Source organism: Physeter macrocephalus, chromosome 13 (genome assembly GCF_002837175.3).
Source record: "Physeter macrocephalus isolate SW-GA chromosome 13, ASM283717v5, whole genome shotgun sequence".
Classification (NCBI taxonomy): domain Eukaryota; kingdom Metazoa; phylum Chordata; class Mammalia; order Artiodactyla; family Physeteridae; genus Physeter; species Physeter macrocephalus.
In genome coordinates this window covers 77,481,135-77,494,782 of record NC_041226.1, presented here as the reverse complement: position 1 = coordinate 77,494,782, position 13,648 = coordinate 77,481,135, and the positions used below count along the sequence as shown (strand labels likewise).

Genomic DNA, 13,648 nt, shown 5'->3' with positions numbered 1-13,648 from the left:
GAGGCGGCGTCAGCAGTCGGAGCCCGGCGGCGGCTGCGCCCGCGGGCAGACCTGCGGCGGCGGCGGCGGCGGCGGCGGCGGCGGCGGCAGTTGGAGCGCGGGGTGGGGGGTGGGGGGGAGGGAGAGCCCTGCCGGCGGCGGCGGCGGCCCAGGCTCCGGACTCGCGGAGAGAGAGCGAGAAGTAGGAGCAGCAGGAGGAGGAGAGGAGGGAGGAGGAGAGGAGGGAGCTGGGGAGGCGCTCTGGTCGCAGCCAGCGGGCAGCGGAGACGCGGCATGCCCCCGGCGGGCGAGAGAGGGCTGTCCTCGGCGGGGCCATGGGGACGCGCGCTCTGACAGTGCCTGGGTGAGAGGAGCAGCGCCAGCCACTCCGCCGCCTCCACCGTCACCTCCTGCACTCCGCTCCCCGCCGGCCGCCAGCCCCAGCCTCCGACTGTCTCCCCCTCCCCTCCCTCTCCGCCTCTCTCTCTGCATTATTGTTTCCCACTCTACGGAGGATGGGGTCGCGATGATTAGGTCGGAAGCAAGTCATATCTTCCTCCAAAGCCTGGTAATATTTATGTAGGCAAAAAGAGAGAGAGCGAAAAGAGGGAGAGAGAGAGGGAGAGAGGGAGAGGGAGAGGGAGAGAGAAGAAACGGGAGGAGGGGATAAGGAAATTAAGCCCTTTAAGTCCATGCATATCGTGGTGACACCGGCACGGGAGCCCTCACGGTGGAGTCGGCCAGGGCTGTGCGTTCCCAGAATATGACCAGGGGTGCCTGGATGTGTCGGCAGTATGACGACGGGTTAAAAATCTGGTTGGCGGCACCCCGGGAGAACGAGAAACCGTTCATCGATTCAGAGAGGGCTCAGAAATGGCGACTGTCTCTGGCATCTCTCTTGTTTTTCACAGTCCTGCTCTCTGATCACTTGTGGTTCTGCGCCGAGGCCAAGCTGACGCGGACCCGGGACAAGGAGCAGCGGCAGCAGCAGCAGCAGCGGCAGCGGCAGCAGCAGCGGCAGCGGCAGCAGGAGCCCTCCTGGCCCGCGCTCCTGGCGAGCAGGGGGGGGTCCTCGCCCGCCGGCCCGCCACACAGGCCCCTCGCCGCCTCCCCGTCCCCCGCCCTGCCCCCCTCCCCGGGACACGGCGGTGGCGGCGAGGGCGGCCGAGGCACAGACAGCCGGGGCGAGGCTCTTGCTCTGGGGAACTCTGCCAAGCCCGTGTGGCGCCTGGAGACCTGTTACCCCCAGGGCGCCTCCTCGGGCCAGTGCTTCACGGTGGAGAGCGCGGACGCCGTGTGCGCCAGGAACTGGAGTCGGGGGGCGGCGGCCGGCGGGGAGGGGCAGCCGGTGAGGGGGACGCATCCAGGTCCGCTCTGGAGCTTGTCGGATTTTTACCTTCAGTTTTGTGATTCCTACACACTTTGGGAGTTGTTCTCGGGGTTGTCCAGCCCCAACACTTTGAACTGTAGTCTGGATGTGGTGCTCAAGGAGGGCGGCGAGAGGAGCGCTTGCAGGCAGTGCGTCGAGGCTTACCAAGACTACGACCACCACGCTCAGGAGAAATACGAAGAGTTTGAAAGCGTGCTCCATAAATACTTACAGTCGGAGGAGTACTCGGTGAAGTCGTGTCCTGAGGACTGTAAGGTAGGAACAGCGGATTTTCCCCATCCTTGCGCGTTTATATCCGCGTGTGTTTGGTTGAGGCGTCTTCTAGAGTATTAAAATGGTTTTTGGACTCTGGTTTTTTTGTTACTTCACCGTTGTTTTTGTGGTTATAAGGGCTTGACTTGCTGCTTGATTTGGGACTAGCCCGTGGATTGCTGGTGGACTGGTGCCTTCTTCTGGGATCCTTGGAAGATCAGGAAGACCCTGGTCTTCTGAGATAATAAAGCCAGTGCTATGGAGTTGGTTCAAACTCTGTTGCCTTTTTTTTTTTTTTTTTTTTTAAAAATGGAATTTGAGTGAAGCTTGTTAGGAAGACAGTGATGGGATTGCATACTGGTGACCGCAGCAAAAATCAGAATAGTCTGAGACAGGCATGTATGGTCTGGCTTATGGGCCTTACACATGAGCTCTCTGATTGTGACATCATTAAGCTGGTTGGCCGAAGGGACGAGAGAAAGTGTTTGTGGCTGTTTATGTAGGAAGAACTAAAAAAGTGTTTTACTTGTTTTACAGGGGTAGTTCTGGCCGTTTGGAAAGTCTGTGGGCCTACCTAAGCGTATTTACTCACATAAGTTTCCTGTTTTGTCTTAGAAACTTGTATAGTTATTGATCGGAGACTCATTATGAGTAGAACGTTTTAATTAAGTATCTGGTGATAACTGATCAATGTTAGATTTTTTTATCAGCCACCTTATGTAATTAGCTTGAATTTTCAGGATGCTCTCCAGAAGTACTAATTGGCAAACGCTTGATCTATGAATGAAAAATACCGAAGTCATTAATAACGTATATTACCTTTAACCCCTTCCTATTAATATAATAATGGCTATAATCCTTGCTGATTCACAAAGAAGTGTATGCAAGTTTCTTAAGAAATGGCTAATGCAATCATGGGCGCTTGTCCTAGTAGAAGTGTTGCTGTCCGTGGTGCTGAAATGAGATTTGCTCAAGAGCTCTGTTGAAGATGAAGATACTGCAGTGACCTTTTAGTAGGGAAGAAATGATGACAGAATCCCAGTAAGCCTTAATGTTTTGTTCCAAAGGTAATTTTTTAAAGAGTTCAATAAAATAGTATTGCTTTTCAAAATAAATAACACACCACATTCTCTCTCTCTACCTTTCTCTTCATTACTTCCCCAGCCTCTACCAAAGGAACACAGCAAATGTCCCTTTTTGGCGTCACTTGCTTTGTACTCAGAAAGCGTAATCGGGGGCAGTATGGATCAAAAGATTCTGTGATGCTTTCACAAGAGAACTGGCCTAAGGGATACCTTCTTAAAATGAACAGAGTTCAAGGGCTGTATTTTAGTTTGGATTGATTAGTTGTGCTTTTGACAACTAAGCTAAACTAAAACTAAACTTGTTTTGCCAACATTCTTTAAGACCAGAAACATATCTTCTTTGCAAATAATAATATTGCATTTACAACATTAATTTAGAATGCTACTTCATTAGATAAATGGATTTTAAAAGTCTTTTACATATTTTTCTTAACCGTACCCCTTTAAGTCATGCCTGGGAATTAATCTTAATGGTAGAAGTTAATAATGAATGACTAGTTTATTTATTTCAGTTATTTATTTTGACAAGATACGTTGCATCAGAATTGCAAGGAAACTGAGGTGCCTAATTCTACTACTAATAAAAAGCTTGCAAAGGTTTCAGTATGTTTATGTTTAAAAGTGATCCCTTGTAATAATTTGAATTTGCTTGCTTCCTTGAATGTAAACTCTCATAGAAATTTCTAGTAATTCCAATTTGTATAGTTTCAGTATTTAAATGATAGTCTACATTGTCAATATACTAGAGCATATTTTCAAATAAGTCTGTCAAATATGTTTTTGTTTAAATATTCAAGTTTTAAATATGTATAAGTGTATATTTTCCTCTTGACCTGAAATCATTATCAACTTTATACTTATATCATCATAGCTATAAGGTACAGTGTAGGTTAAATTAATGGGTAATGTTATGAACTACTTCTGGATTGTGTTCTCATATAAAGTAGTAGTTGTTAGCTGTATACACAAAAGCACATTATAAAAATCTGAACTCCTTTTTAGAAACATTTCTTCACACTGAAAAGTAAACACAGACATTTGAGTTTTTCATCTCCACAACACAGGATTTATTACTTGTGATGCCTTGTAGCTATTTCTTGGTTGTTTGTTTGTCAGCTGGAAACACTTGAAACATTTATTCCACAATAACTGTTCTCACACAGCTTCAGATTTTAGGTGCCAGGGGGTTGGAGGGGGGGCAGTGTTCGGTGTTCTTGGTTGATAACTCACAAATCTGTTGATTAACTCCTGAGCTTAATATGCAGCTTCTTTATGATTCTGCAAAACCACAAACACATCCACGTACCAAGTATATTAAATGGCTTAGAATGCTACTTGTAGTTTTTGAAGAATGTGTCTGAGTTTCTTTCTGAACATTTTTTTCTTATTTCAAACATACTTATAATTATGAAATGATGACTGTCTTCAGGAGCAATGTTCAAGATATATAGTCTGTGCAAAATTTTCCACATTTTAAGGTTAACAGCAAAGTCTTAGGCTACATTAAAAGTAAATGCATTATATTTCTGGAATTGGTAATATATTCATGAAAAAATCCAATATAATAGTTTATTAGTATATTTATAAATTTATAGACAGGAGAATATATGCAATAATATTAGCTATACAAATTAGTAGAATCCATATTTTAGGAGCAGTATATTAACTTTGTTATACCCATATATAATTAAATGATTAATACAGTGATTTCTGACTTTTAAAAGTTAGGTCATGTTATTACCCTCTAGTTTTATAATCTCCCCCATTAAAAAAAATGCCACATTCCATATACGTATAAAATTAAAATGGATTAAATTTAATTTTTATTTAACTTGATTTAAAGGGCTTTTGGCCCATTTTACTGAAAACAAAACAAAAAACACCTTAATATTGATCTAACCCAATCATATTGTCTTGGGCCCGTAGTAGTTGGAGATCAAATATAGCTTGGATTTTCATTAGCGAACCTTTGTTTGCAACATATAATAGAAATCATTTGCACCCAAGAATATTTTTTAATATTCATAGAAATAGCTGGTTTAACTTTTAAAGTAAATATACACTTTTATCGGGGAAGTAACTTATGGTAAAATAAAGAACAAGAACTTCTGCATGTATCATTTAGACTATAACATTCAAGCTGCTATATTACATAAATCAAGTAGCAAAAATTTGACAGTAATTCTTCTCTGGATTTTGCAGTGTTATTCAAAATAATGTTTTTGATAGACAATAAGAATCTGAAAATCTTCAAACTGGCTGGTAATATTAAAAAATACACTATTCTAAGGTACAGAATTACATATGTATATTATTAACATGCCTGAATTTTTACTTAAAGATTTTTTTCTTAAATATGCCATTCTTTACCTCCTAAGCATTCCTGAAATTACATATTACAAAACTGAGATATTTAGGGAATATAAACTTCTATGTTACAGGTAAACTTTTGTTAATGATAGTTTTATTGACTTACTATTCCTTATGACAGATGGTCAGGGAAAGTGGGTGTGAGATTAGATTCTAACATAAATCACTGCATCATCTGTATTTTAGTTCTCTCAGAATAGATTCTAATCTTTATACTATCAAAAATGTATGCATTCTTATATTTTTATATTATAATTTTGTATTAAAGCAAATTATATTGCCTATTTTTATTGAACAGACAATGACCAAAAGAATACTCTGCCAGTGTTTGGCATATATAACAATCGTGATACTCAGGGCTTTCTGTATTGTTTGCAGAAATGACTCAGAAACATTAACCAGTTTGAGGACATAGAATTTGGGTTATATAATGTGCAAGTTTAAAAAAAGGCATTTTTAAGTCCTTATTTATTTTGATGTCATATACTATAGATTCTTAAAAATAGTTTTTATAAGGAAATAAAATATCTAACAATTCTTTCCACTTAAATATTGAATCTAAAATATTATTTTGCTCTTACTCGATTAAGTGCTATTGTACATATTATGACACCGTCCAGAGAGTGGAATACGTCTGCAAATAGATCTCTTTTCTGTTATACCACTGTGTTATTTTTAAATCATATTTTTATAGTTGAATTGCTTCTCTGTAAAATCAAACAGTCTAACCTTCAGATGATCACATTAACCATTAATAAGGCCATTTATATTATCAAAGCCACTTTCATAACTGTTTTTATAACCCAGATTTTCATTTTCGTATTTTCGCGCAACCACTGCGCCACCAGGGAAGCCCCACTGTGTTATTTTTAAATCATATTTTTATAGTTGAATTGCTTCTCTGTAAAATCAAACAGTCTAACCTTCAGATGATCACATTAACCATTAATAAGGCCATTTATATTATCAAAGCCACTTTCATAACTGTTTTTATAACCCAGATTTTCATTTTCGTATTTTTGCTCCATATTTAACTACTGATTTCTGGTATGTGTTTTATTTTTATTTTATTTTATTTTTATCAAATTTTTTCATAATATTATATGCTGTTGCTTTATAGACCAAAGAATGATTATTCTTTTTTAACTTTGGACTTGTAACTGGGTCAAATTAGTAGCTATATAGGGCATAACCACAAAGTTTTAATAATTGCTGTTATACCTTGGTTTTAATCACTTTAATTAGATGAGATTGGTGTCTGCATATGCAAGGTGAATTAAAATGTGAAGGAAAGGAAATCAAATAATTTTCTCAGTCTCATGCTCCACCACAAATAAATTATAATCCATTAAGATATATTTTCATACTAGATTGAATATAAAAGAACAATTCATACTAGATTGAATATAAAAGAACAAATATACAGATAACTATTTGAAACACAGTACTATTTTGGTTTGAATTATCTGACCTCTTGCTTTCATTTCAATTCCCAATTTCCTTTTTAATCTTAATCTTCTAAGTTGACCTCACATTGACCAGGCTCCAATCATGTTGTTGTATACTTTATACTGATTTACACTGAAAAGATGTTTCTTCAATATCAGTAACCATTTCCTCTAGATCAGTGGTCCTTGGGGTCACATTAGAATATCCTGGGAATCTTTGAAGACACCCCCAGCCCCAGGAGATTCTGATTTCATTGGTCTGCCTTGTGTCATGAGCTTGGGATTTTCCAGTTTCCCTGGTGATGTGCAGCCCAGGTTGAGAACCACTGTTCTAGTTGAGTGCCAACCAAAGTGGAAAGACCTTTTAGCTCCTGGGCCTCAGTAATTAATACATAAGAACCTCATTTGTTCAACTGATGACTTCAATTTTTTTTAAGTAGTAAAGGCAGTAGGACACAGCCAGAGGGCAGGGGAGCAAATAGGTAGTGACTGGGCTGAGGAAGTAGATGAGAAGTGAACCAACTGGGTGCAAAGTTTAAGGAATGTACCAGGAGAGAACATGGAGAGAAGGAGAAGGATGCACAGAGGACCAGAGTCAAGGATGGGCCTCTTGGCTGTGGATTTTCTGTCTTTTAGCCAGAACTGTCATTATACTAGTGTTCACTAATACGCTGAGCACATGAATGCAGAAATTGGATGATTGTCTCTGTGAGGCTGATCAACTGTTTGATTAGAGGACCCTCAGCCTCCTTATTTTTGTCTCTAATTTTAGATTATATAAATGGCTAAAATTTAGAATTTTTCAAAAGTTTGGGTTGGTTTTAAGAGAAAACATTTTGGCTTTTCATAGTATTTCACATAGTTCGGGTTTATTCTTTCTTCACCTGTTCACTTTATTAAACCTAGGAAATTACTAATCCTTTTTTACTTTTCTTTTAACATTGTAATGATGAGCCATGTTTCCTTTTTTACTTGTTTCTGTCATACTGGAATAACTAGTTGACATTCATACAGTGTTTTGAAGATACAAGTTGCTAAGTAGGCACAGAATACTACCACACCTAATTTAGGAATTCATTTTAGAGGGATCTTATCATTGTTCTCTTTTGAAGTGATTGTAACATAGTCATATTTTTTTAAAGTTTAGATTACAAGATGCTGTGAAACACCAAATTTAAGTTTTACCTTAAATTAATAAGCAATTAAACCTTACAATCCAAATCATGAAACTATAGTAATAAAATGTTTTAATTTACTCTGATTCTTTAAAACTGGAGACAAGAGTTAACATCTGCCTTTCTTTGGTAATAAATAGTTAATGATTTGTACTATGTATTGTAGTAGAATGCATGAAAATATTTTACTTCTTGGGTGTTTAAAGTGTTAAAAGGTAATAGTTGATTTTTCCCCTCCCTTGGTAATCTGTTTCTACACACAGTCATTTATTTAAAAAGAAAAGTTGTAGATGTTACCACAGATGGTAAAAAGAAAGATATCCTGCAAAAAATACAGGTTTACTATGTGTTTCAATAGTGTTATCGATCTTAGCAGCAGCAGTAGTGTATCTACATGTGTGTGTGACGGGTGAATGCAATAATTACTTCTTTGGAAATACTTTGGGATTTTATATGTCAGCTGCTCTGCCCTGCCCTGCTTGAGAAGGAAATTGGGCTCTGCTCAAAACTCTGAGTCTCCACCCCTTGGTCTCCTCTTCTTCCTGTCAGTGTGCCTTCTTGCTCTCATCTGGCTGAATCCTCTCCTGGTGTCTGGAAGCTTCACTTGCAGGGCCTGTGTCCCATGGGAAACCCGAAGTTCAGAAGTCTTACTTCTCTGCATCTCTACTGACATCAAAAATGATCAGTCTCTTTCCTACTGAACTATCACTGACTTAGTTTCTTTGAAAGGAAAACTGCTCTAAGATTTAAATGGATGATCATGACAATGTGTTACTAGTTTTCTCAGAAAGTGAGTTGAATCACTCAGAAATTTAAGTGCTGGAACGAGCTTCAGTAGTAGTTAACAAGCTTTAGAGTTTGTTAGCAGTCAGAAGCTAGTCTAATTCATTTAATCGTCACGTCATCTTTATGAGGTAAGTACTATCACATATTTTACAGATGAGTAAAGCGAGGACATAAAGTTAACTGTTCCAAGGTCAACCAGCTGGTGTGTTAAAGATCAAGTTCACTTCCTCACTTGATAGTTATTTTCTTTTTCCCCTTCGTTATGGTCATTACAATCATACCAAAGAGTGAAGAGATAAGTATGATAAATCCACAGATAGATTTAACACCTATTAAAAACCTCACCATATATACTTCTTTTTATTTTTAATTTATCATTAAAAACATTTTATAGATGATACAGAAAGCTAAGATGACAGAAATTTTGGAGCCCTAGACAGCTGGAATGAATGGCCAGGAATTCCTGGTTCATCATTGCAAAGTCTTAGAGGGAGATGTGAATATGAATAAATGGTATGATGATCAGCAGAACACTTAGACTTCTGCTTTCCTTTTTAGAGTGGAGCAGAGAAAGGATAAATACACAGCTTTGGAGGGAAGGAAGTAAACTTTGGAAATCTGTGACAGTTCCTACACTGAATTCATGTTAGATAAGATACAATCACTTTCTGTTTATAATTTTTAAACAACAGTCCAATTTTTACCATATTGTTTTAAAAGATGTTGAGTTTATTAGTTGAGAATTGTGTACACATTGCCTGACATCTATAACACTTAGGAATCTTAACAGTTATCTAACCTTTATTAGCTTCTTATAAGCCTTATCTCCAAATATAGTCACATTGGGGGGTCAGGGCTTCAACGTATGAATTTTGGGGGACATAGTTTCACTCATACGTTGAGTAAGGTATATGGCAAGGGCTGTAGGAAATACCTTGGAAAGGTGGTAGTGCTTAGTTGTGAAGAACCATGTATCCCGTGCCAAGTCTTTTTGAACTTCATTCTCTGTGTGATAAAATGTCAGAGAGGAATTTTAATCAAGTGATTTACCTGGGATGGTTTGTTTTTCTCAAAACTTAGCCCTGGCAGCAATGTGACAGTAGGTTGGAGGAGGGTGAAGTGATGTCAGAAACTAAATTTTAAATTATATTTAATTTCAATTAGTCTTAATTTAAATAGCTCCATGTGGCTAGTGGCTACCATGATGGACAGAAAATTCTAAATGACTATGATGGCTATGGAAGTGGAGAAGAAAGCAAGATTCAAGAGACTTTTCTGAGTTCAAATTTACCAGTTACTGTGTAGAGAAAGGATTTGAATATTACTCAGCCATAAAAAGAAATGAAATTGAGTCATTTTTAGTGAGGTGGATGGACCTAGAGACTGTCATACAGAGTGAAGTAAGTCAGAAAGAGAAAAATAAATACCGTATGTTAACACATACATATGGAATCTAAAAAAAAGAAGAAGAAAAAAGGTTCTGAAGAAACTAGGGGCAGGACAGGAATAAAGTACTTTTTCACTATCTTCTGCATTTTATCAATTTCCCCCTTTCTACTGGAGAATACCCATTAACATAAAAATATGATCCTGTTCTACTTCCATTTAAAAAAATAAGCAAAACAAAACAAAACAAAAATTCTTTGTTTATACATACCACATCTTCTTTATCCATTCATCTGTCGATGAACATTTAGGTTGCTTCCATGTCCTGGCTACTGTAAATAGTGCTGCAATTACTCAGCCATAAAAAAGGAATGAAATTGGATCATTTTTAGAGACATGGATGGACCTAGAGTCTGTCATACAGACTGAAGTAAGTCAGAAGGAGAAAAACAAATATGGTATATTAATGCATATATGTAGAAAAATGCTACAGATGAACATATTTGCAGAACAGGAATAGAGACGCAGACGTCGAGAACGAACATGTAGACACGGGGGATGGGATGAATTGGCAGATTGGGATTGACATATATACACTACCAAGTGTAAAACAGATAGCTAGTGGGAACCTACTGTATAGCACAGAGAGCTCAGCTCGGTGCTCTGTGGTGACCTAGATGGGTGGGATGGGGGGAGGTCCACGAGGGAGGGGATATATGTATACATATGGCTGATTCACTTTGTTATACAGCAGAAACTAACCATTGTAAAACAATTATACTCCAATAAAGATGTTAAAAAAAAGAAAACACACACATGCAAGGGAAAAAAAAAACTTTATAAAAGGTGAGACTCTGGATGTGGATACATTTAATGAGATAGGAAATACAGGAGGAAGAACACATTGGGACTGAGACTGGTGAAAGAAACAGGGGTCCATTTTTGGAGATAATGACATCAGGAGATGTCCAGTAGATAGTATACCACGTAAGTAGGGCCTCTGGGTGTGAAGTTTACTCTCTGCGCGTTGTGTAGTTTGATCCAGGAAGCTGTGGGCAGAGATTAGGTGATTTAACAAAACAGATTACTTGGAGAGAATGTCAAAGATGAATTCTGAGGAAGAGCAATATTAAAGGGTTTGGGCAGAAAAGGGACTGAGAAGAAACAAGAAATGAGAGTGAAAATGGGGGAATGAGAACAGGAGAGAGAATGGAGGAGGGTGGGGGAAGAGGAGGAGAGGAGGGAGTGGGAGAGGCAGAGGCGGAAGGAAGGAGAGGGAAAATCATTAGGATGTGATGATCTGAACAATACAGGGAAGGATTTTAAGAAAGATACAGAGTCAGTCAAGAGTGTCTTATGTTGCGGAAAGAACGTATAGGAGGAAGCCTCGAAATAGGTCACTGCATTGGGCAGTTAAGTCTTATTGACCTTACAAGAGTAGTTTCATAGGGTTATGGAAGAGATGTCAAATTGTGACGGATTAAGGAATGAGTTGGAGTTGAGGAAATAAGAACTAGTCCAAACTATTCTTCATTAAGTTCAGCAGTGAAAAGAAAAAGAAAATGAAATAGGTGGGAAGATGAGAGTTTAAAGAAATAATTTTTTTTTTTTTTTTTCCGGTACGTGGGCCTCTCACTGTTGTGGCCTCTCCCCTTGCAGAGCACAGGCTCCGGACACGCAGGCTCAGTGGCCATGGCTCACGGGCCCAGCCGCTGCGCGGCATGTGGGATCTTCCCGGACCGGGGCACGAACCCGTGTCCCCTGCATCGGCAGGCGGACTCTCAACCGCTGCGCCACCAGGGAAGCCCAAGAAATAAATATTTGATGATGAAATAAACATTAGGACCCAGATGGGAGTATGATATTGAAAGTATCACTTTCAGAAAAAATTAGTGAAGGCACCAGATCCCAAAGAAGAGATACTAGGCTCTGATCTGTTGGTTACTCTTGGGGAGGAGGAAGGTTTTATCTTGTACATTGTGCTGTGCATCTAAGATCCTTTGTTTTGTTGTTTATATTTTAAATAGGAGCAATGCTTTAATTTCAGGATTTCAGACAATAAGCACAATTATTATCTTGAATATGCTTAAATAAAGTAGAATATTCATTTTCAAATAGTATAAAATAGTTACTGGCTGTAAATATGAGATCATAAATAATTATATCATGTGTGTTACTGCAAACTATTTTCTTTAGGAATGTGCTGCCTTGGGGTTCAATGACATATTTAGAGAGTTCATGGCATTAAATATGGCTATCTTGTTATACGTTTTCTTAAAAAATATTGATATGTTTGATAGAAAGTTCTAAAAATAGAAATTAACTTAAAAAAATAAAAATAGAAATTAATTTTTTGTTGTTGTTGTTTTGTTTTGTTTTGCGGTATGCGGGTCTCTCACTGTTGTGGCCTCTCCCGTTGCGGAGCACAGGCTCCGGACACGCAGGCTCAGCGGCCACGGCTCACGGGCCCAGCTGCTCCGCAGCATTTGGGATCTTCCCGGACCGGGGCACGAACCTGTGTCCCCTGCCTCGGCAGGCGGGCTCTCAACAACTGCGCCACCAGGGAAGCCCCTAGAAATTAATTTTAAACCTAATAGAGAAGTATAGTAAAATGGTTAAAAGAAGTATTGAGGAAAACTGGGTTCAACTCCAAGTTTCATCACTTATTAGTTATATGACATCATCCAACTTAAAATAGGGATTCTAGCATCTCTTTCGTAAGACAGTTATGGGGAGAAATCAAGAGACTCCCATGCAGATTAAAGTACCTACCCTAGGGCTTGATGATGCCCCAAAAATGGTAGCAACTCATTAAAACAGAAGCCATGGGAAAATCAGTAAAATTGCTTCACTTGAGATCTCATGTAAGTTTTCTGGTAAACACCACTCACTTTCGAGAGTTTTATAAGCAGACTGCATTCTGCACGGTAAATTCTCAGTTTTATTGCATCCACATTCCTTCTGCTTCTCTAGAAAGGTGACTAATGGGGATTCTTTAGAATGAAACAGAAAACAAAAATTCAGCTAGGGTGAAAATGTTTCATTCCTAAAACTTGACTTTTTTCCCCCTGTTATTTCAGATTAAAAATTAGCATGTGCTGGGTTGTAGACCGAGTGGATCCTCTTAGACTGCTGCAAAGGAACTTGAGCCGCTTTGTGTACAAACCTTTTGGGGAGGACACGCGGAGAAACCATTGTAATGACTCTCCATCTCCTGGAAACCTCTGGGTGAAAATAATCTTGGGGGAAATTCTTTGTTATGTAGTCTGCCAGGCATTGCAAAGTCTCATGTGCCTCCAAGTTTCATTTTAAATGTTGGGGCCCTTTGCTCTACCCACTAGCTACCTGGCTTTGTGTTTTGTTTTGGTTGTCCCTGGTATTTTCTGCTTTTCTCCCCGGAACTTATGCACTCAGCCATACTTAGTAATTTTATTGATGGGGGAGGGAGAGGAAGTAGAGTAAAAGATTGCCTCGGCATTTGAACTAGAGCTAGCAGACAAGGCAAACATGGCAGGTGCCAAGGTATGCAAGACTGTATGGGCTAGAATAAAAGACTGTAAGCTGTGCTCCATGAATGGGAACATGATTGCCCTGAGAAAGAGAAGACGCAGGGAGACATAGCAAGGTTCTTTAATTTGATAAAAATTGTCCTGTGGAAGGGGAGTCTTATTATCTAGTACTTAGTTTTGGTCTAGGGGTAAGAATGAGGCTCTGTAAGCAGGTGTTTTAGAAATATCTCTCCTCTACATAAGAGAGAATATTCTATTAAAGGATAAA

The 13,648-nt window shown here is 39.3% G+C and overlaps 1 protein-coding gene across 5 annotated transcripts in view; it reads left to right on the top strand.

Annotated features, from left to right (window-relative positions):
* Positions 1-236: 236 nt before the first annotated feature.
* NALF1 (NALCN channel auxiliary factor 1) overlaps positions 237-13,648 on the top strand; it is a 591,782-nt gene continuing 578,370 nt past the window's right edge. For all 5 annotated transcript variants that reach the window (XM_024123257.3, XM_028497867.2, XM_028497868.1 and 2 more), the window contains exon 1: positions 237-1,624. In XM_024123257.3, coding sequence (XP_023979025.1) covers positions 743-1,624 — 882 coding nt within the window. In that variant the 5' untranslated portion in view covers positions 237-742. The remainder of the gene's footprint in view (positions 1,625-13,648) is intronic.